Source organism: Colletes latitarsis, chromosome 11 (genome assembly GCF_051014445.1).
Source record: "Colletes latitarsis isolate SP2378_abdomen chromosome 11, iyColLati1, whole genome shotgun sequence".
NCBI lineage: Eukaryota > Metazoa > Arthropoda > Insecta > Hymenoptera > Colletidae > Colletes > Colletes latitarsis.
The window spans coordinates 13,596,254-13,619,403 of NC_135144.1; the positions used below are offsets into that span (position 1 = coordinate 13,596,254).

The window sequence follows — 23,150 nt, forward strand, 5'->3', positions numbered from 1 at the left end:
GGCATAAATAATTAAAATTATAACAACGTAGATCGATGCACGTATGTAAAGTAGTTTTTTCTCGCAAAACCTAAAAACTATAAAAATTGCAGATTTTAATTACGCGTTAATTAACATTATCCGAGACATAGTGAAATATATTTCGCTGGTTACATATCTACGTATAACGTAAAGTTAAGGGAAAACGAGCGCCCCTGGCGGGCAAAAGCCAAACGTCAGATAGCTCGAGAATTATTCGGTTGTATAAGTTCCTTTACCTTTTCGTTCTGTTTCTGTCGTTGGAAATTCGGTTCCTGCGCTAAAAGAAAACTCGGCGCGTGCATTATGTGAATCGAAAGCCTATGAACGCCGAATAGCGTTGGAAATTCTCGTATTTATCTGTATTTGTTTTCGGTTTCCAAGCGGCCCGGAATTAACGCGCCGCCTGGCGGCGAGAATCGCTATTAGTTTTTCAGGCGAATCGATATTCTGCTCAAATATTGACTTCGCGATTGTGAGTGGTGTCGCAAGCGAGTCCGTACAGTAGACGGCGATGCTCTTTTAAAAAGCGAGTTCTAGCGAGTGATAACGTCGAGTGTTTGGCCAGAGGACCGATTAATAGGAGTATCTTGGATGCGAGGAACAAGGAAGATGCTGGCGGCCAGTGCTGTGTTTTTCGGATTGACCCTCGGTCTCTCCCACGCGAACATCCCAGCCCTCGAGTCGACACCGAGTTCCTTCAACAATCATGGAGGTGATTTCATTTCTCTTTTCTCGTGCCCTACATTCATCTAAACCTTTTACAAACCCTTTATTCGGCTTGAAAAACCGCCCACGGCGAGTCTGTTTCATTCCTTTCGTCGAGTCGCGATTCGTTCGACAGGATATCATTATACTATCGAATGGGTGACTCGCAGATGCAATTGTTCTTTCGCGAGCACCTGCAGTCACCCAAACTGTTATGGCGAATTCATTGACTAATCCCAATAGGTCCTTCGATACTTGTTTATGCACTCTAATCGATTGTGTCATAAATCCAACTGAGAAACTTAAGCTATATATAAGTGTAGATTATCTATTATGATATCTGTTATCATATTAGTCACGTTTTATGTCGATAACAAAAGAGATTTGTATCGGATTGGACTCGATGACATCGGAAACGGATTCGATTAAAATTAGATAATTTAAGTATCGTCTAATAGGACGTATGCTATTAAAAATCGAACAGTCTTATCGTTTGAAATTATTTATATCACAAATAATAATATTTTGATATATTTTCGTGTTTAAAGAGCACCAATAATTATCGATACACGATATCGTTATGAATCTTTATTTTATAAGGTATATCGTCTATATGCAAATAATCGCATTTTCGTTCGGGTTTTGATTAAGACCCTGTTATCGTATTATAATTAATCATTATCACCTGCGTTTGTTATGCAAAATAATGATCAAACGGATATGTTGTTTTTATTGGTGCAGCGTTGCAAAATATAGTTGGAGTGTGCATCGTATTATACGATAAACAATGATTTAATAATAATAAAATGAAAATTATTTTTTTTTTTTCGAAATTGAATCCCATCGTTAATTTACGTTTATTCCGAATTTTATATAGTCACATTATTCCTTTAATCGTGAAACTGTGTTATTAGGTTACAAAAAAAAAAAAAATAAATTTCCAGAGAAAAGTGTTTCCAATACTCAATGGTGGTTTTTTTAAACATATTATAACACTCAATTTCGAAATTTATATTTCTTTCGCTCAAACACAAATGACATTTGTCACAACAAAAACCATTAATTACTTGTATAATTTTTTAAAGTAAGAATAGGAAATGTTGTATGTAACTCATTGTTATCAACTAGGAACGCTATATTTTAAATTGAAAAACGATTGCTTATATAAAAATCGTGTAATTTAAAAGGTAAAATACATTAAGTTTTGAATTCTCGCGAGGTTATTGCTTGCAAAGATATTTGATATCGCCGTATTTTTAACGGACCACTCACAGTACAATTCTACCGTAAAACGCGTATTTTTAGATCCTTTTTGATAATTTTTTTGGCAAGGAACTATACAACTTTTTTTATCGAAATATTTCATATGTGTTTATTGATATTTGTGAAATATTTACAATTCTTTCAAAGTAAAATATTAATAAGTCATTTTGCGTGTTATAGAACGTAGTCGAACGAAAACAACGTCGTATTGTGGTTTGTGTTATTCTACACATTTGAAATGAAAAATAAAAATAGATTCTAAATTAGAATGAATTTGATTATAGCAGGTATTAAAATAAAAATAAAAGCTCGATGGTTACGAAGATGGTAACACTTTGAAGTTTAATTATCAATTTTTAAATGTTTTTTTTTTATCACTTTCGCGGATTAAGAAAATACTATAGAAACAGGACATACAATTTATTTTAGTCGCAGGCTATAATGCTATGTGTGCTGATGATGTAGACCAAATTTTGTGCCAATAGGTTAAGCAGATGTTGAGGTATCATGGAAATCAATTGAAACAATATGATAGAAAAACGTGTTTGAAGTTTTTTATATTTTTCAAGAAAATGTAACAAAAAATAGATTTCTTTTTTAGAAGTTTATAGTAGACGATAAATTTTATTTAAAGAGCAGTCAGGCGAGGTAAACGAAGTATCGATAAATCATTTAATAAATATTTTTATAAATATTGGAAATATTAAATTACGACAACAAAAATTACATTTTATGTAGAAACCACGTTTGTTATTAACATTAATTTATTCTATCGCGGTTTATGCATATTTCGGTGCAAATGACTGGAAATAATTGTTAATTTTGTGTTATTTTTTAATGTCAAAGAAAAAGGATTAAACTTGGAAAATAATTTTCAATTGTATTTTTATAAATATTTGAAATATTAAATTACGACAAAAAAAATTACATTTTATGTAGAAACCACGTTTGTTATTAACATTAATTTATTCTATCGCGGTTTTATGCATATTTCGACGCAAATGATTGGATATAGTTGTTGATTTTGTGTTATTTTTTAATATCACGTTATCAAAGATAAATGATTAAACTTGAAAAATAATTGTCAATTGTAATTTTTAAAACAGCTTTTTTGCAAATTTTGCGTTTAATTTGTAAGTTGCGAATAATTGTGGAGACAATTATTATTGCGAATCATATTATCGGTGAAAAATGATAAAACTAGGAAACTAATTTCAAAATAAAATTTAGAAAAATGGATCTTGATTCCTGTATTAGAAAACTGTATTAAATAATGTTTGTTGCATTAAACAAAATTGGTAAAACTAGGAAAGTGAAAAAATGATAAAACTAGGAAACTAATTTCAAAATAAAATTTAGAAAAATAGATGTTGACTCCCGTATTAGAAAATTGTATTAAATAATGTTTGTTGCATTAAACAAAATTGATAAAATTAGGAAAATGAAAAAATGATAAAACTAGGAAACTAATTTCAAATTTCAAATTTAGAAAAATGGATTTTGACTCCCGTATTAGAAAATTGTATTAAATAATGTTTGTTCGTTGTTGCATTAAACAAAATTGATAAAACTAGGAAACTAATTTCGAAATAAAATTTAGAAAAATAGATTTTGATTCCTGTATTAGAAAACTGTATTAAATAATGTTTGTTCGTTGTTGCATTAAACAATATTGTGTATGTTTCTAGTTCCACGATTGGATTTGGATAGTCTTGAAAGTGGATACCACGGTCTAGTGAAAGAAAATGAAACTCTGGTGGAGGTGACGCCACAGATACGAGCTTTGGGTGCCAAAGTCTGTTCTTTTCGTATTGCAAATAAACATCATGGCGAAGCACCATTCGAGATCGTTTTGAAAGAGAAAGGAATGGCGGAGTTGAGAGCTCTGCGTGTTCTGAACTGCGAAAAACGGCGCAACTACAAGTTCGATGTTCAAGCGATTGGCTGCAATGGAGCACTGTCGGAAAAGTACGAATCACACATTTTCTTTTTTCCTTTCTTTAAAAATGTCTCAAGTATCTAATTACTAAAAACTTTCAACATATTTTTTTATAATTACATTAATTTATTACGGTCACGAAGTTAGATAAAGAATCTCGAGTTACAGAGTCATTATTTACATAAAAATTGCAGTGACATACTTTACAAAATATCTGATAAATTTTTATATTCACTGCTTATGGAATTCTCTTCTATTTTACGAATTATTATATCGATACTCTTCGAAATCGTTCTAGCCCTGCCAAATTAGTTTAAATTTAATAAGTTAATACTTTAAAAATTATTCGATTTAAACAAACAAATTCAAAGAAATTCAAACCGTAAGGTATTTTTTTTTTTATAAAATATCCTATTTCTCGATCCTCCATTTTGTATTTATTTGTTTAAACAATATTAATATGCGTACGTATATAAAACCGTATATTTATTATTTTGTAACATTACGATTTTGCCATTTCCAGAAACGAAGAGAAAGAAATTAATTGAACACGCTAATATTAAAATGATCAATACATATAAATAGAAATATACATCTCTAACTTTAGTTTATCCACTGCTGATGGTAAATATTCTAGGAAATGATTTTACAGGCCAAAATTAACCCTTTGACTACGAAGGGCGTATATATGTGTCCTTACAAGTCTATTAATACAATCAAAAGACGTATATGTATACATACATATATGCTCTCACAAGTTTGTCAATATACACGAAAGGCGTAAAAAGCGTGAAAGCATATACAGGGTGTTCGGCCACCCCTGGGAAAAATTTTAATGGGGGATTCTAGAGGCCAAAATAAGACGAAAATCAAGAATACCAATTTGTTGATTGAAGGCTTCGTTAAAAAGTTATTAACGTTTAAAGTTCCGACCGTACTGAATTTTTTTCTCGAAAGTGAGTAGGATTTCGGAAGTATGTGTATTCACCAAAAATGATTGTAATTGACCTCCATAACCGAAAATAATTTTTTTAGAACGATTTGAAACTTTTCAATTTTGCCAAAAAATTTGTCCACCTACTCGAATTTTTTCCCCGAAAGTGAATAAGATTTCGGGGGTATGTCTATTGACCAAAAATGAGTGTAATTGACTCCCCTAGCTAAAAATAATTTTTTTAGAACGATTTGAAACTTTTCAATTTCGCCGAAAAATTTCACCTACTCCCTGTCGATTTTTCTTAAAAATTCCTTTTTCATTTTTAGTAATTTTGATTGACGCCGTACAGAAAAGTTGTCTAATACTTTTTTGTAGGTACCCATGAGCTCTACTTCAGAAAAAGTTTCATTGAAATATATTCACAATTGTAAGAGTTACGGCAGTTTGAAGATTGGACCATTTTTATGGGGTTTTTCTGATTTTGTGTGGTCAAGGACCAACTTTTCGAATATTTTTGTGATTTGTACATATTCTCCACCAAAATATGCATAGTTTGCTTTTTTAAACATCAAAATCGTCCAATCCGTTCAGAAGTTATGACGTTTTAAAGATTCGCATGAAAATTCGGGCAGACATTTCTGGCTAGAAATTATATTTTCGTAAAGGAATTTTTTTCTCGAAACTGAGTAGGATTTCGGAAGTATGTGTATTCACCAAAAATGATTGTACATGACCCTCGCAACCGAAAATAATTTTTCCAGAACGATTTGAAATTTTTAATAACTTTTTAACGAAGTCTCTTATTTTGGCCTCTAGAATCCTCTATTAAAATTTTTCCCAGGGGTGGCCGAACACCCTGTATATGCTTTCACAAGTCTATCAATATGTACGAAAGACATGTTATATTATCAATTATTATTGAAAGAATGTGAAAGTTAAGTAAATTAAAAATAACTTAGAAAACTACTTATGATACGCGAATAATCTTCTCTCCAAGAGTATGCCGGGTTAAGTGAAAATAACGAATAATAAAATTGCATTCTAGGATTATCTAAGTAGTGTCTATTATTTTAAATAGAATTTCGGAGAAAAGTTAGAGAAAAATGTTTTTTAACAAGGAAATCTTAGTTTTTCTCAAATTTTTATCTCATTATGGCGTCGTCTCCCAATGCTCGCCACCAGAGGAGGTGTAATTTTTCGTCCGGGCTGCTATAGTGGACTCAACCAAGTAAGGCTTCCTAACAGGCCATGCCTTGGACGACAGGATATTGAGAAATCAGTCGAGGATTGTATATATAGCAACCGAGGGGTCGGTTGAGTGCTTGTGAGAGCGTGACCCCTCTGGTGGCGAGCATGGGAGGTAACGCCACATTATCTTTCCCTACATAATCGCTGTTTAAATAAATCTTTGAAAGTACTTTCAAAAGTAACGGAGTATTCTAATAAAGAAATCTTAGAGGTTCTCCTCAAAATGACTCTAGATTTTTGTCTTATCTTTGTCTCGTAGAGTCACCCTTAAAATGTTTCCATCAGTAAATTATCATATAATAACTAGCAGGAAACTTTGTCGCCGTTAAAGTTCCTGAATATTTCATTAAAATAAGAAGACTGTTAATTTCATTTTAGTGCTACGGTGCACATAACCGTGGTGGATGTGAACGAGTACGCGCCCCAATTTCTCCAACCGGCCTACGTCAGCACGGTGGACGAAGGTCGTCTGTACGAGGAAGTAGTCCGCGTGGAAGCATCAGACAGAGACTGTACGCCAAAATTCGGCGATGTATGCAAATACGAGATCCTGACGGCCGATCAGCCGTTCATCATCGACAACGAGGGAGCCATACGTAACACGGAACCATTGGACTACGAACGTTCCCACAATTACATACTGAGCGTCGTAGCGTACGATTGCGGCATGAAACAGTCTGCTCCGGCGATGGTGACCGTAAAGGTGAACCGCGTGTGCGCGCCTGGTTGGAGGGGAATCCCGGAAAGAGTGGACTACGCGGCTGGCGTGGGTTCCCAGCCGTTGCTCCCTTCGGCGAAGTTGGATCTTTGCGATGCTCCCTGCATTTTGCGTAACGTCAGAGCCACCTTGACACTCGCCACGGACCACATAGGCAAAGGTTGCGACCGCGACACGTACGGCGTGCGAAGCCAACGCAAATTGTGTGGTGCTTCCCGCGACAGCGTCGATTTGTTACCGACTCCCGGGCCTACAACTTTCTGGACAGCGTCTTTGTCCCGGGACGAGGGCAGAGAAGCCGACGAGATCTTCGAATTCGACGGCGTAGACTCCGCCGCCATTATACCCAGCGACGTACTCGAGCATACTCTGGCGCAGAAGTTCACTATTGGAGTGTGGGTGAAACACCGACCGCGTCCCAGACAGGACCCGCACGTTAAAGAACACATTTTATGCGCTGCCGACGATCATAGTAAGTCTCTGTTGTCGATCGGTTCCTATTTAATTTTGGTTTTAACGATTCGATGGTCGCCAGACGAGCTTTCCGAGAGTCGATAAAAGTTCTGTACTTTTGGAAAGTTTTAAATTCAACGCAATTTTATTACCGAGAAAACATGCAAATGTCAGTTTCATTAATTTAATATAAGAGAGCATCATCGTTGCCCTCGGAAACATTCGTTGCAAACTATTTATGAATTTATGGGAACTCAAGTTTTTGTTTACTTTGTTTGAAGACAACTGCTTTAGAAGGTAGCTTTCTATACTGGCATTGTAGATCAAAGCGAAGCACGCAAGGATGATAGGAATATTATTATAAAAAATTATAAATACTGAGATACCATGATTAGTATGAGAGATAAAACTTGAACCTGTACAAACATAATAAATTGAATGGATTACTAATTAATCAGAGCCAAATCTGTGCATGCATACAACTATTACGTACAATTTGTTGTATAGTAGTTTAATCGGATAGGCTGTGTCCGTTTCGTTAGTTACATATTTTACACACAAATAGATATAGTAAAATACATAAATTTGCTTATCGTTAACGATGTTACTAAATGACTAATCTGTTTGGTTTCCAGAAATGAATAGACACCATTACGCCCTGTTCATTAGGAACTGCAGGCTGATTTTACTGCTCAGACGCGACTTCTCGGAGGGCGATCCGAACATATTTCGACCCGCGGAGTGGCGTTGGAAACTCGTTCAAGCTTGCGACGACAAATGGCACCACTACGCCGTCCAAGTGGACTTTCCACGCGTGACGCTGTTAGTCGACGGAGAGGAATGGCGCACGGACGAGAAGAACCCAGAAGTGATAGACGATTGGCCTCTGCACCCTGCCAAAGGCGTGAACACGACTCTGGTGATCGGTGCCTGCTGGCAGGGTTCCGATAACAAAACGAAACACCATTTCCGGGGCTATTTAGCTGGCCTCTCGGTCCTGGTTGGTCGAAACGAGAAACCGGACGTTCTGTCTTGTTTGCGTCGTTGCCAGGAAGGGATCCGCGTGCCGTCGATGGACCTTTTGCAACCAGGAACTCAGCTTCTTACCAATTCCGACCTAACGGAAGTACGAATCGACGGGGATAATCGTACCAACGTGGAGACGCTCCTCCGTCGTATCGGTTACTCGAACTCGAGGCGGTTCCCCACGCCTGGCAGACGCAACTTCCGGCTGGAAACCACGATCGTCTGCGAGGGTAGCGAGAATAATCCGCTACCGGTGCCTACAGTTCAGTCCTACGTGACCGTTCTACCTCCTCCGCGACCGGGAATAACCGTAAATGGCACCGGATACGTGGCCAGGGAATACGCAGATTTTCGTCTGGGCGTTCGGGTGTTCCCGGACGCACGCGTCACGGCCGGTTCCGCCGCCAGGCTCGATGCGTGCGCAGTAAGCGTGTACCCGAGCCTGAACCCCGATCACGAGAGCCTGGGTCTGCCCGGTGACGCTCTACGCAGAATCCATTCGATCGCTGCGCGCGTCGATCGCGACGGCGTGGTCCTATCCGGCGCTGACACACCCTACAACTACCAACAGCTGATTCGTCTGATCATGTACACCAATCGCAAGCCGGCTTACTACCTGGACCGAGTGTTCAAGCTGACCTGCTCGGAGCTCAGTGGCCGATTCGCCAGCAACGAATACGTTCAGACGCTCGCGGTTATACATCCTAAAGAGAAAACTACCTCTCTGCCGCACTCGACCCCCGACGAGCCGCCGGTAGCCAGAATTCTAGACCCGATACCAGGCCACGCTCAATTGTCCCCCCACCACGTGGATTTGCTCGCGGAATATTCGACGTCGGTTCTGAGGGAAAGTAAAAACATCGACGGTGCGGGGGGCAGCCACGCCGTGACTATCGTGGCCGCAGCTTGCATCTGTTTTCTGCTTTTAATGGCCACCGTCGGGGCAGCCAGAGTCAGGGGCGCCGCGAAACGTCGGAGATCGGCCGGGGACGAGTTGGCTGCCGAGACGGAAATGGCTTGGGACGATTCCGCCCTGGCCATTATCGTCAATCCGATGGAGAGGCTCACGGAGTACGATTCCCAGCATCCTAACCAGAGAGACGAGGACGTCGACGATTCCGGAAGCTCGGACTCCGAGGACGACGATCTGGACAGCTCCGATTATGAAAACACTCCCGAGCGGATGAACAATCGGCATCGCCACCACAACTCGCCCCACGACCTCGAGTGGGACCATCGTGACGTTTAAATTACTATTCCTTTGCGCTCTCATCCCCCCCTTTCTTCGTGCCGGCAATTCAGCGGGGTACTAACTCATTGCTTTACCACTTCCCTCCATTTCCGTTTGGGTTTCGCCGAAGATAATTGCGTGTTTCTTTTTTTTTTTTCCTTTTTTTTTTTGTGCAAATGAAAGAATTTCTTCATGGAAAACAAGAACTTCCACATACTCAGCGGAGCGAAGATTTTGATCGTTTCAAGCCAAATTTACAGTTTTAAAGACGAAACTTGGAACTGTACGAGTTTGGTTCCACTAATCGATACGATTTTTCAATCTCTAATAATTATTGAGCTACTTATGCTCTAGGCTTAATGGTTCAAGAGTTATTTGGTAAGCTACTTTGATGCATTTAACGCATCCGTGCATCTACAAAATTTAGGGCATAAGTACCTCCATACCTTTTCTTAGAGATTAAACAATTGCACTGAATAGCCTGATCGAAATTGTGCAGTTTAAAAAAAGAATACAGTTGAATTTTTTTAACGCATCGATGCGTAAAAATGAATGAAACGAAGTTTTTTTTCTGTGCATCGTTCGATATTTTCGTTTGTAGTTTTTTTAACGAAATCCTGTAGGTTTTTAATTTTTTTTTTTTTTTTAATAAGCTCGCAACTGAACTTATTGGGATAATCGATAAATTTCCTTTAAAACGAAATCAGTTAAATGGTACAAGTAGAAAAGAAAAAAACGCAATTACTCTTAGGTCAATCTAACCTCGTTTCTCGTTTGTTGGTATTATTTGGGTCTTGATTAGAGTATTTGATTTCAGGCAACCGATTCACCACCATTACGAAAGGTTCGTGTTGTATCCGTCCCCAAATACATGAAATTGGAACCGTGAGAACGTTAACGCACCAATTAGTTAGTACTCTTCTAAAAAGACCAGCAAAATTTGTAAGAGTGCGGGACGCTTTATCGAATAGTTTAAAACGCGTAAAAGGATTCATTTGTTTTACCGTGGATATTCTCGGTAAATATTGGTAAACAATTAATTTATATTCACTCATTAGTACTAATTATTATTATTATTAATAATATTACTACTCTTGTTTTCATTATTATTAGTAGTAGTAGTAGTAGGACAGGGGAACTTTTTTCTTTTTATACTCTTAATTATCTTTTCCGCCATTTATTTCTATTCTACCGTTAGTATTACAAATTCTAACGCTGACTCTATATATATATATATATATGTATGTATATATATATATATATATATATATTGTCAATCAGGATTTCTCGTTTATACGGTAGGACGGCCCGATAGATCGCGATCTATGACGGTTATTCAAGACGTATTCTTCCTTCTATAAATATAAAATGAATTCTTAAGTCTACGTTTGATCTCATAAATGTATCTTTTGCGTATTCGAGGAAAACGATTTTTCTAAAAGAAGAAATTATCTCTTTATCGAGTAATTATGCAAATTAGGAGATTCACCACCCTCTTGAGTGGTACCATAAGCAAAACAGTTCGAAATTTGGAGAAACGTAAGCCTAGGTTAGGCTCTCTATTTTTTTTATTTTATACTTGACGAACAAAAGAAAAATCTTTATTTGAACTTTAAAGCGTTGTAGTTTTATGAAATTTTTGATAAAAAAAAAAAAGAAAAAAAGAACACAGAACAAAGCTCATTTCTTCGAGCGAATTTTTAAATCTACTTAAACAAATTATATTTTATCTATAATTAATTTGTTCTCTTTTTAATTATTTTAGACTTAAACTTAACGTATTTTATTAAATGCAAATGCTTCGGGAAATAAGTTTCGTAGTTTACCCAAGTGTTTTTCCGTTAATATTTCGTTTAACAAAATCGGATCGAAATCTTGCGTTACGTTGAAGACTCGAAGGTCGAATTCCTTAATTTACATAATTGGTCTTTATGGAAAGCGCGTGAATCGGGTCGAACCTAGGCTATGATACGATACTTGCCCAGTTTTACGTTTTATCGTTAAGTGAAATCTGTAATAATTTGCACAATGTTCCTTCCTAATAAATCTGTAAACTCGTCGGCGTTAGTAAGGACATTGCCGCGCATCTTACGATAGTGCTTCACCAGAGTCGGGTAAATTTTATTCCCGAATAACGAGCAAAAGCTTCGTGAACGTTAGTGAGCATTAGTGAACTAACTTTCTGAGGAAATTGTTAAATTATTGGTTCGTAAATGAATTTTAATTTACCATTGAAACGTAAAGAAAAGCTGGTTGATCAATCAAAAATTTCCATCGACGATTAACAAACAAAAATGGTGGATCCACCGAAGATCCATTAATTCTAATTCACCGTCGAATCTAGTAATAAAACGTGGACAGGGGAAGTTTATAAAATGAAATTGTGGATTCGATGTTCTCGAATAACATTTGACCGACTCTGTGCTTCACCAGAGTCGGGTAAATTTTATTCCCGAATAACGAGCAGAAGCTTCAGCTCCATTAGTGAACTAGCTCTTTGAGGAAATTGTTAAATTATTGGTTCGTTAAGTCCGTTGATGAATTTTAATTTACCATTGAAACGTAAAGAGAAAGCTGGTTGATCAATCTAAAATTTCCATCGACGATTAACAAACAAAAATGGTGGATCCACCGAAGATCCGTTAATTCTAATTCACCGTCGAAACTAGTAATAAAACGTGAACAGGGGAAGTTTATAAAATGAAATTGTGGATTCGATGTTCTCGAATAACATTTGACCGACTCTGTGCTTCACCATTAAATACGGTATAATATCCGTATACATGTGTGCGCATGCATATAGATTTCTATGTAAATCTATTTGCGTATACAAGGCTGTATGTTAGTACACGATTCCCGTGTACTTGCATATACATACAGTGTCCGATCATTATTCTGTGGTGAGGAGCCGGTAAAACACGTGGAGAGAAAAAAAAAAAATGAATAATAATAATAAAAAAAAAAAAGGATTGTTTTTCTAAACAATGCGCAGCGATCGACTTCGGTGGTATCGTTTGTTATTTTGTTAAAACTAATTATCGTGCAATCGCTCTTTTACATAGAGAAACTGATTTTTATGTGCCTTTATGCAACTAGTATGTTAAATTCTACTCTATATTTTAATAGCGAAACTCGGACTGATTTCTCCGTCAGTAATAAATATCTCGCATGGTTAATGGCGTGCCGCTCGGAACCAAACTGCTCTACTGTTGTTGTATTTTAAACAATTACCTGTTATAAATCGCGTAGGTGTTAAGAGACATGTGCACTGAAATAATAACGATTCGTCGACCACGGTCTTGTACGGTCCGATCGTGGCTTTCTTTGGCGTAAAAACTGATCGTCGGTCGAGAAATTTATCCGCAGAGTTGACCGGCGGTCGTTTCTTTCATTGCTGTAATCGGTCACAGTGATTGTAATTCTAGCGATCTTGCAAATTATTTGTAATCCGTAATCATTAATTAGTAATTTTTAATCGCGTGACGAACGATCATCACGGTTGCCATATTTATTGTTTCGATCGAATAGAGGTTTAAACGATGCCCGACCAATGAGAAGAGTTTCTCTTTCGCGCAGCACTGTCGTCGCCATTTTCAAGCTCGTGTCAATAATAACGAAACGTTTGAAACGTGAATGTTTAAAAAACGAAAAGAAAAGAAAAAAAAATGAAACACTTGCATATCAAAGTAAATCGTAGTAATAATAATAATAATAATAATTAATAAATATTTATTTTCCAAAAGAAATATTCACATTGTTATTATTATTATTATTATTATTGAAAGTAATGATTGTCGCTTTACTTTTTACCGCGTGATTGTTTATTTTAATGATTACCGATTATTTAATAATAGCATGATTTTACGATTAATCAGAACGTCGGATGATTAATTAGGTTACGTTTTGACCAGCTCTGACGCCAGAGAGTATAGCAATTGTGGCGAAATGATCTCGTGACTGCGCATTCATACTCGCTACGAAGTAATGAAAGGATCTTATGTATGTATTTCTGTATTTAGAGTTGTACCGACCGGTCGAATATTTAGTACTGAAAGTTTGTGTACGGAATATCTATATTCATAGAAACTATATGGACAATTTATTTTTCCAACGAGCATATCATATCATTTTTATAAGAGATTTGTCGGAAGTTTGAAAAACATTTCGCGAGAGCTCCTCACATAGCCCACCCATCATCTTATTGATTGCCGTAATCGCGGCATACATTTTCGTCCTCGTTCTTCGATCCATTTGTTTCTTAAGCTCGTCATCGATGAACAAACTTCGCTCGGGATGTTCGAAAAAGTAAAAGACAAACTCGCTACAGTGGAGCGTAAAGCCATTTGCCGTTTGTTTCCGATTTTTCTGTTAATTTTTTTTTTTTTTTTTTCGTCCGCGCACACATGCGACACACATGTATGCGCATTTGCAAATGTTCGATTTTCGGTTCACCTTTCGGTTGGTTATCGTTAAAAGGAAATAAAACGCGAAACTTAACACGTTGATTGCACAATTTTACAGAGATATTCCACGATCGACAAAATTTGGTTGTTCCCTCAACGGTTTACAAGTATTAACACTATTTCCGTCGAGGGGTATCTTTCAACGTTCAGGCTTGGAAACTATTTAATCGTTTCTCCCCGATAACGCGACGTTGAAAATCGAAATGCAATGCGAGGAGAAACGGACGTGAGGTATGCGTAAAAAAGAGAAAAAGATAGAAATAGTGTTAAAACCTTGATAGTTTAATCCACCGGTCACCGGTGACCACCAGGACAGTCAACGTGTTAATTCAGATAAAAATCTACCCAACGTTGAATGCATTTTACTTCTGTACAGTAGAACGCTCGGGGAAACGATCCTACATGAAAAGAATGGTTCCAATCTTTTTCTAGGAGTAACCACATATATATATATATATACATATATATATACAATACACAGACACACACACACATACACAGACACGCGCGCGCGTGCGATTTATTCCGTTAAAAGCATAAGCAAAAAAAAAAAAAATCATCCAGTTCGCGAACTTCGATCGATGTATTTCCTCTTCGATCGCACAACGGCGCCCAAAAAATCCTTGAGTCTTTTACACACGGCATAAGTATAAAATGTAAAAACTGCACAAAAAAAAAAAAAAGAAAAAAAAATAACGCTGGCTTTCCGGAGCATTTAGCGCGGAGTATGGAATAAATAATACAGGATGGCACGTTCGAATCGGTCCGCTCGAGTATCTTTCGAACTGTTGACGATAGCGACAAACGTTTCGGGTGAAAGTTGCGTGATTTCCGGGGCCCACGTGATCCGGTGCAACCAACTCTTTCCTACGTGGACGCCTGGAGGTCACGCGAAGGTCAAATTTCGTTTCAAACGAAATCATGTGTTTCTCGATGCACCATTCGAGTCGGTATGGCGAAAAGTCATCGGTTCGGAAGACATTTTAATTTTAATATTCTATAATGGCGCTGTCGACGATATTAGAATCGAATTATCTTCGAGATTAATCCGTGTTTGCTGTACCACCACTCGAATGGTGCATCGGGGATCGAGAGAACAAAGTTGACCTTCGTTTCGAACGAAATCATGTATTTCTCGATGCACCATTCGAGTCGGTATGGCGAAAAGTCATCGGTTCGGAAGACATTTTAATTTTAATATTCTATAATGACGCTGTCGACGATATTAGAATCGAATTATCTTTGAGATTAATCCGTGTTTGCCGTACCACCACTTGAATGGTGCATCGGGGATCGAGAGAATAAAGTTGATCTTCGTCGTGAACTCTGGACGTCCACGTAGGAAGAAGTTGGTTGGGGATTGCGTGGACACCTCGAGATCGTTGAATTTTCACCGAAAATATTTGTTCGCTGTCGCGAATAGTTTCGAAAATACTCGAATCGATCGATTTAAATGGTCTTGTATGAAGTTCGCGGGGAAGTCGAGATTAGTATTACGGAGACGGAAGCATTCTTTTGTCACACGGTCTAACGAATCGTTTGGATGAAGATGTAATCGGAAGGACTCGTTTTTCGACGATAATCTCGAGTAAACGGCACCACCGCAAACCTAAACGTGGTGTTTATTAAACACTTGCTCTAAAGATGTACTTAATTATTAATTAACGGAAAGGGAAAGAACTACGCAGAAGAAAAACCAACTAGATTATACTATTATTAATATATATTATACATACAAAAAAAATATATCTAAGCTGTTTGCAAATGATGATATAAAAGAAAAAAAAAAAGAGAAAAGAGAACGGGAAAGAGATGATACGGTATGAATTTGTAATGTAACTATTGTATTTTGTAGGCAGCTAGCGTACGTACACATATGCACGTGTATTCGTGTATGTTTGTTTACGTATATAAATAAATAATACCATACTGTTCGACATTTACACTGTACCGTTCGCCTAAAAATAGTCCCGCAGAATATTTTCATTTTTACGGACTATTATTGGTCGCGATCGTAAATGGCGACCGTGCATCCCTTTTCCTGCCTGGAACGTTTGATCCTAATTTTTTTTTTAACACTTGGACGCACGCATCTTGTAAACAAAAATAAGATATACGCATACAAGTGGGTCACAAAATTAAAAGTGGATTCGTTCGATGGATTTGCAATATTTTTAATAATTTTTCTTTTAAAACATGAGTTTCGCGCTCTTAACTGGCTGAAAGGATAGTAATGTGTATCCTTAACGAACGAAAATAACAGTTTGCAACATGTGGTTTTTCAACCTTAAAAAAATATATTTGAAAAAGAAATCTTTAATTTAATGGCTCGCGAAAGGTATCTTTAATAGTTTTTTCCTTCCAAAACATACAAAACTAACTTTTCAGAGCTCCGTGAAGCGTAATTATTTCATATAATTCGTACCAAAAGAATCCCATTCCGATTTTAGTTTATTTTTTTAAAAACAATTTTATTCGATATACAATCCAATTATGAAACGTTACAATTAAGATTTTATTGAAATTATAATATTTCTTGTATTTACATTTATTTTTGGAATTCCATTAACCATTTTGATACGTAATTTTGCATAAACCGTGATTACAATGAATTTTTCAATAATAAAATACATTATTTTTATTATTCAATTAATTATAAGTGTAAAGCACATGTTTTGGTAAAGATAGTAATAAAAATCAATAAATTGATTTCTTTTTTAAATATATGTGTAGTTGCAAATATTTCAGAAAGTTAATTATTAATTAGTTATTTTTAAATACAATAAAATGTTTCTCCACTCATTTCCAAACAAAGTAGAATTCTAAATTTATTCGTGAATAGGTTTCGATTGTATCATTTAATTTAAAAATTTTAGACTAATTTCTTATTTTCCAATTGTACAACATTTAAACTAATAATCGATGCCTGTATCGCTCTTATTTCCAAAGGAATATGGAGTTTATTAATAAATAGGTAATAATTTTCTGAGCCACTTGTATATGCCGAAGAAAAGGAAAAATTAAGAGAAATTTGTAGACGTTTAATCGGAATGATTCTACTAAAAAATGAAGCTGAAACGAAAGTAAGCAATCTTAACGGTGACGAATGAAATGATCAGACCCGAGACTAGCTTAGGCTAGTGAAGTATATAATACAGGCCGACTAAAATTCCCTCCCATTGCAGATTGTGTGTTAACTAATAAGATTAATTAATAATAATAATTAATAGTAGAGATTAAGGGATTTAATTATATATGAATAAAGGATACTATCTGTACGCTAAACGACGCGGAGTTATGGCAAATGGAGAGTCTGTTTATAATTTTAATCGACACACTGAGTTGCTCGGCGCACAGAAATCGTCAAATTACAACAATTGTTAATCAGCAAATTGAAGAGTCGTTCGACGAGAGAAATGTTAGCAATAGACTGTACACACGACTTACATACAGAGACACACACAGAGACGCATATACACACGCTGCACAGGCTAGGAAAGTGAAATACTATATCTATAACGACATATTATAAATAACATTAAGACGTCAACTGTATTTGTTTAATAAAGATGTACATTCGAAAAATACTTCGAAACTGATTCTAAGCACCGTTAGGGCACGTTCTTTCATCGTATCTTTATTTTCTTGTTAATTGGTACTTCTGCACAAATTAGTAAACTTGCAAAAATATTTTAGTGTGTTTTTAAGAGTGGAAGAGAGTTAAATGTTTATTTTCTCTCCTGGACCACGTTTTTATTAATTTTTACTTACGTTATAATGTGTAGACGTTTGGGGGGGCGTCGACTTTTAAAATAAAAAATTATTATATGATTATTCGGTCATTTTCCAAGAGAACAGTTTAATTTTCAAGGCAATAATTAATATTAGCGAAATTATTTCCATCTTTCCCGCAGTATTTTATTCTTTCGAATAACTCTTCTTCAAACTTTACTCACATTGGATAGATTTAAACCAAAATTATGTCAATATCTACAGCAGTATTCTCTTTATAGCTTTAAGAAACGCAAAATCTCTTTACTCTAATGATTAGTACGTAAATTAAAATTGTTTCGAAACAAAAGGGTCTTTTGATTTGCAAAATGTCAAAATTGATTTACAGAAAATTGAATTAGAAATGCAAAATTTATATCCATTAAACTGAAATTCATTAAATTATATTTCTAATTAATTAAGTAGTTTTCAGAAAGGCTTAAATTAAAAGAACGATTATAATGCGTGCAAAAGCGTAAATTTGAGTTAGGAAGGTTAGGTTGAGAAGATTAGTTTTTTAAAGTTCGGAATTATATAAAGTGTTCCGCCACCCCTGGGAAAAATTTTAATGGGGGATTCTAGAGGACAAAATAAGACGAAAATCAAGAATACCAATTTGTTAATAGAGGCTTCGTTAAAAAGTTATTAATCTTTAAAGTTCCACCCTTACTGAATTTTTTTCTCGAAAATGCGCAAGATTTCGGGGGTAAGTCTATTCACCAAAAATGATTGTATTTGACCCCTGCAACTGAAAATAATTTTTTTAGAACGATTCGAAAATTTTTTTTTCGCCGAAAAATTTAGTCGATTTTCCTTAAAAATTCGTTTTTCATTTTTCATAATTTTATTTGACGCCCTACAGAAAAGTTGTCTAATACTTTTCTGTAGGTACCCATGAGCTCTACTTCAGAAAAAAGTTTCATTGAAATATATTCACTATTGCAGGAGTTATGGCTGTTTGAAAATTGAACCATTTTTATGGGGTTTTTCCCATTTTGCGGGGTCAAGGACCAACTTTTCGAATATTTTTGCGATTTGTACATATTCTCCATCAAAATACGCGTAGTTTGCTTTTTTAAACATTAAAATCCTTCAATCCGTTCAGGAGTTACGATGTTTTAAACATTCACATGAAATTTTGGGGCAACATTTTTGGCCACTCGTTACATTTTTGGTAATAAATTTTTTTCTCGGAACTGCGTAGGATTTCGGGGGTATGTCTGTTGACCAAAAATGCTTGCAAGTGACCCCTGCAACTAAAAATAATTTTTCTAAGACGATTCGAAAGTTTTTTTTTCACCCAAAACCTTCAGCCCTTACTCGAATTTTTTTCTCGAAAGTGGGTGGGATTTCGGGGGTATGTCTATTCACCAAAAATGATTATAATTGCCCCCCACAGCTAATAATATTTTTTTCAGACCGATGTGAAATTTTTGAATTTAATTGTTAATAACTTTTTAACGAAGCCTTATTCTTGATTTTCGTCTCATTTTGGCCCCTAGAATTTCCCATTAAAATTTTTCCCAGAGGTGACCGAACACCCTGTATATTGTATAATTCCCACGTCTAACTTAAACAATAATTACGTCTTTGTTAATGATTTTCTTTCATGCAAACTTTTGAAATGAGTGTTTCTTACTCTGTTAAATATTGTAATTTTTATTCAACAAAGTATAACTATAGAAAAAGTTTTTTTATATTCCGAAAAGACAAATAACAAAAGACAGAAGTGCATGTAAATCGAATATGAGAATTAGGATAGGCAGGTTGACAAAAGGTGAAACGATGGTCATAATGAAACATGTTTATTAAAAATCTAGTATCATTTCTCTAGGTCTACAAGTAAATATCACAGGTACACGTTTCTCTATCACAATATCCTCGGGTCCCACTTGATCGATATAATAAAAATCAGTACAAAAACTCGCACAGAATCGACCGAGGAGTAGCCATAACAACGTTTCCGAGCGCCGATGAAAAAAGGAAAAAAAAAAAACATGAAACTCGACGCAAAGAATGAAATTTCTCGGCGCTCGGAAAACTAGTTCAAAATAAACTATTCTCGAATAAAAAGTATGAAATAAACAATAAGAAAACTCTAAAACCGTCTCAGAATTAAAGCTCTCGGTTATCCTCCTGATTCCTGAACGATCTTCACCAATTTAAAAAAAAAAAGAAAAAAAAATGGACGTTTCACTTTAGTATTGAGCAAACAAGGAAGAACCGTATGTCTGTTCCTTATATCTTCATAGAACATTTTAAAACAATAATCTCGGAATCACAGATAAAATTGCAACACGTATATTAAGGTTCGTTAAAGCACTAGTTGTTCGTCGACCAGGGTCTCCAGATCGGTTCGTTGGGTTTGGCGACCTGTAGGAGGCCCTGGTGCGGGTGCGAGAGGGTTTCCAAGTCCGTTCTGGCGGGAGAGGGTTGGCTGGAGGCTGGCGTCAGTGGCATCGAGTACTCGTCCGAGCTTAGGTCGCTGCTGGACGACGGCGACGACTGTGGCGCTGTCACGTGGATGGTCAGTGGTCCGGTTTTGTCCATCGAGTTCAATTTGTGGCCCAAATGGGTCATCAGTTTGGTCCCAAGGGCGACGTCGACGCCTGGCGTCGCGGCGAGACACCGGCTGACTTCGTTCGCGCAGTGCGTGTAACCCGCGCGAAATCTGTCGGCGTCGATCACAGGGTTCGCCGAGAGTCTCTGTTGCCTTTGAAGCTTGTGCAGATGGCGTACGGTCAGCTCTAGAATATCGGCTTTTTCCAGTTTGGCCACGTTCTCGCCGTCGCCGGCCAGAGCTGTCACCATCAGGTCTTTCAGCTCGTCCAAGCAACGGTTTATGCGTGCTCTGCGTTTCCGCTCGAGCATTGGTTTCATCACCTGGACAATTAAACATAATCCACTGTTAGAGAGATCGTTGATATTCAAGGAATTGGTAATAGAGCTTCCGAAAGTGTGGTTACAAAAACAGACTAGTAATCTAGCTATAGGTTTTCAAGAAACCTTAAAACGAGATATAGTATGTTAGAAGGTGTTAGAGATTTTGGAAACTTAACCTTTAAAACTAACTTTCGAAAGAAATCAGAATATCCCCCCTAGCTACCATAGATTTGAAATCTTCTCAAAACAAATCGGAATATTTGGAAAAATACTATAGGTTTTAAAAATCTTTCGACAGAAAGGCTACAAAGACTAACTTAAATAAAACTATAGATTTCAAAGAAACTTTCCGAAAACGAATCAGAATACTTCGTAAGACGATTATAGAGTTTAAAGAAATCTTTCTGTAAAAACGAATTGCAATATTTCTCAAAGCGTCCATATCTCAGAAACTCCCAAATTTTGCTAAAAAAGCTAATTTAAATGAAGCTATAGTTTTCAAAGAATCTTTCCTCGAAACTAAGGTGTCGTAAATTTAAAAAACTGTCGCAAAATAAATGGTTCAATTTACGAAAAGAAACCCTCCTCGGAACCAAATTGCAATATCTTCCAAGGTCCCATAACTTTAAAAAAAAAAACCACCTTTCAAAGGAACGATTTAAAAGAGATCGAAGAGATCGAAAGAAAGTTCTGAAAATCACATTCCCTCACCTTTCGGTATTGATAGGTCCTAGAAATGGGCTGTTCTTGTCCGTCGACCATCATGATCTGCTCGTGCATCTGCATTTTTAATCCTCGTTCGTTGTACTGGCGTCGTAAATCACACAACAATTAATAATATTCACAACGTTCCAATGTCTGTAATATCACACTCGTCCGAAACCGATCAGGTTTGGAGAAACTTTAACGCACAGAGGAAGAGAAGTAGAATACAAGAGTTGGTTTCGAGTCGGAGATCACCGTGATTGTAGTGGCCGATGGGCCTCGGCTGGGGCTTATATAGCGAAGGGCGGGGCAGGGGGGGCCTGGTGGGGGACAGGCCTTCCGTGGGAACGGTCCGTAGAGGTTGGTTCCCAAGCAAGCACACCACCTGTAAGCGGCAGCTGCCAGACACGCGCCCACACCAACCCATCGTCACCGTTTCTCCGTCCTCGTCTTTCTCTTTTACACGATATCGACGCCTTTTCCTTCTTCCACGAGTGGAAGAGAAACAGAGATTCCTTCGGGCTCCTTTTTCCATTCTAGCCACTCGTGCCACATCTTCTTATCGATCCCTGTCGCTCTTAGTGGAGAGTTGGAGCGTGCTGGGCACAAGTCCGATCGCAATCCCACTAGTTACACGTTACTGAATCACGGTTCGTGCGTCTATGCCACCGGGCTTCCTGCCCCGCCAATTGGACGATCGTTTTCTGTCGATCGTCCCGTGGGAAACACCGAAAAACTCGTCGGGATCTTTTTTTAACGTAGCAATTTTTTCTTCGCTTACTTTTCGCTAGACACGTAGCACGAGTGTTTTTTTGCGTGCAAATCGAAACGTATCCAACTTTCTTTTCGCGATTTTTTCTTTTTATCGCGTACGTCAGTCCCGAAGAATTTCAATTATTTTATGAAAATGAATTTATTCGCTATATTAAATATTGTCAAATCCCACTTGTTCGAGATTATGAAACTGCATTTAACACGTTGACTGTCGCGGTGGTCACCGGTGACGTGTTTTTAAAACGCTTGCAATAAATGAACATTAATACTTATACATTTTATAATAATCTCATTGCCATTAGGCATACTACAAAATAACAGATACCCCATTGAACTATTGAATATTTCTATTTATTATGCTATAATTTGAAAAAATATCGATATTATCCCTAGATAGGGTAAACACCAATTAGATAGGTTAGAAAATCGTGAAAATACTTCCAAGATACCAGAACATATACATACCATTTCCCTACATCTAGATAAATTTAGATAAAATTTGCAAAAACGTGAAAATTTGGTATGCAAAATCTAAACGTTCTGAAATTCTAACGGAACCAAAAGTTTAAGGAATAACTGCACAGAAACTAATTTTTTTAACGCTACTAGGTACGCTAAAAGTTGGTTTTAGGTTATGGGTTCTGAAATCGTATTTAGTGTTTCTGAGAAAAAGTATCTGAAACATTTTATAAGAACTCTAACGTAACCAAAAGTTTAAATTCTATGAGATTTATGTATGTAGGTATATTCCAATACAAATTGTACTTAAAAAAAAAAAAAACTAGAATTAAAAGGAAACCTATTTTATATAATGAATTATTATGAAAGTAAAAAATAATTCAACAATATACAGGGTGTTTATTAGAGACTTTTAAATTCAAGTATCTCGAAAGGAACACATTTTTGGCAAAGATGTTAAAGACAAAAGTTTTTTTAGTTAAAAATTACTTTCAAGATAATTTTGTTTTTTGTTTGGATGCAAATAACTATGAAAATAATTGTTAATTTACATT

The 23,150-nt window shown here is 36.5% G+C and overlaps 2 protein-coding genes across 3 annotated transcripts; one reads left to right on the forward strand and one right to left on the reverse strand.

Moving 5' to 3' along the window:
* Positions 1-191: 191 nt before the first annotated feature.
* Positions 192-17,591, forward strand: Cals (calsyntenin 1). 2 transcript variants are annotated; one of them, XR_013080595.1, is made up of 5 exons: positions 192-733; positions 3,678-3,957; positions 6,492-7,303; positions 7,920-9,616; positions 10,359-17,591. XR_013080595.1 is itself a non-coding variant. In XM_076776469.1 (4 exons), the coding sequence occupies exons 1-4, from the start codon at positions 613-615 to the stop codon at positions 9,557-9,559; spliced, it is 2,853 nt and encodes a 950-aa protein (XP_076632584.1). In that variant the 5' UTR covers positions 192-612; the 3' UTR covers positions 9,560-17,591. The 2 variants fall into 2 exon arrangements, 1 of the variants encoding a protein (XP_076632584.1); XM_076776469.1 differs by having other exon boundaries at positions 7,920-17,591.
* Positions 17,592-19,351: 1,760 nt separating this feature from the next.
* On the reverse strand, positions 19,352-21,621 carry LOC143347424 (enhancer of split mgamma protein). The gene is made up of 2 exons (XM_076776566.1): positions 21,370-21,621; positions 19,352-20,658 (listed from the first exon to the last, which is right to left on the reverse strand). The coding sequence occupies exons 1-2, from the start codon at positions 21,442-21,444 to the stop codon at positions 20,098-20,100; spliced, it is 636 nt and encodes a 211-aa protein (XP_076632681.1). The 5' UTR covers positions 21,445-21,621; the 3' UTR covers positions 19,352-20,097.
* Positions 21,622-23,150: the final 1,529 nt, after the last annotated feature.

Coding starts and splice junctions, on each gene's coding strand:
- Cals (XM_076776469.1), top strand. CDS start 613: ATGCGAGGAACAAGGAAGATGCTGGCGGCCAGTGCTGTGTTTTTCGGA. Junction 3,958..6,491: donor AATGGAGCACTGTCGGAAAA/GTACGAATCACA, acceptor ATTTCATTTTAG/TGCTACGGTGCACATAACCG. Junction 7,304..7,919: donor ATGCGCTGCCGACGATCATA/GTAAGTCTCTGT, acceptor TTTGGTTTCCAG/AAATGAATAGACACCATTAC.
- LOC143347424 (XM_076776566.1), bottom strand. CDS start 21,444: ATGCAGATGCACGAGCAGATCATGATGGTCGACGGACAAGAACAGCCC. Junction 20,659..21,369: donor GGACCTATCAATACCGAAAG/GTGAGGGAATGT, acceptor TTAATTGTCCAG/GTGATGAAACCAATGCTCGA.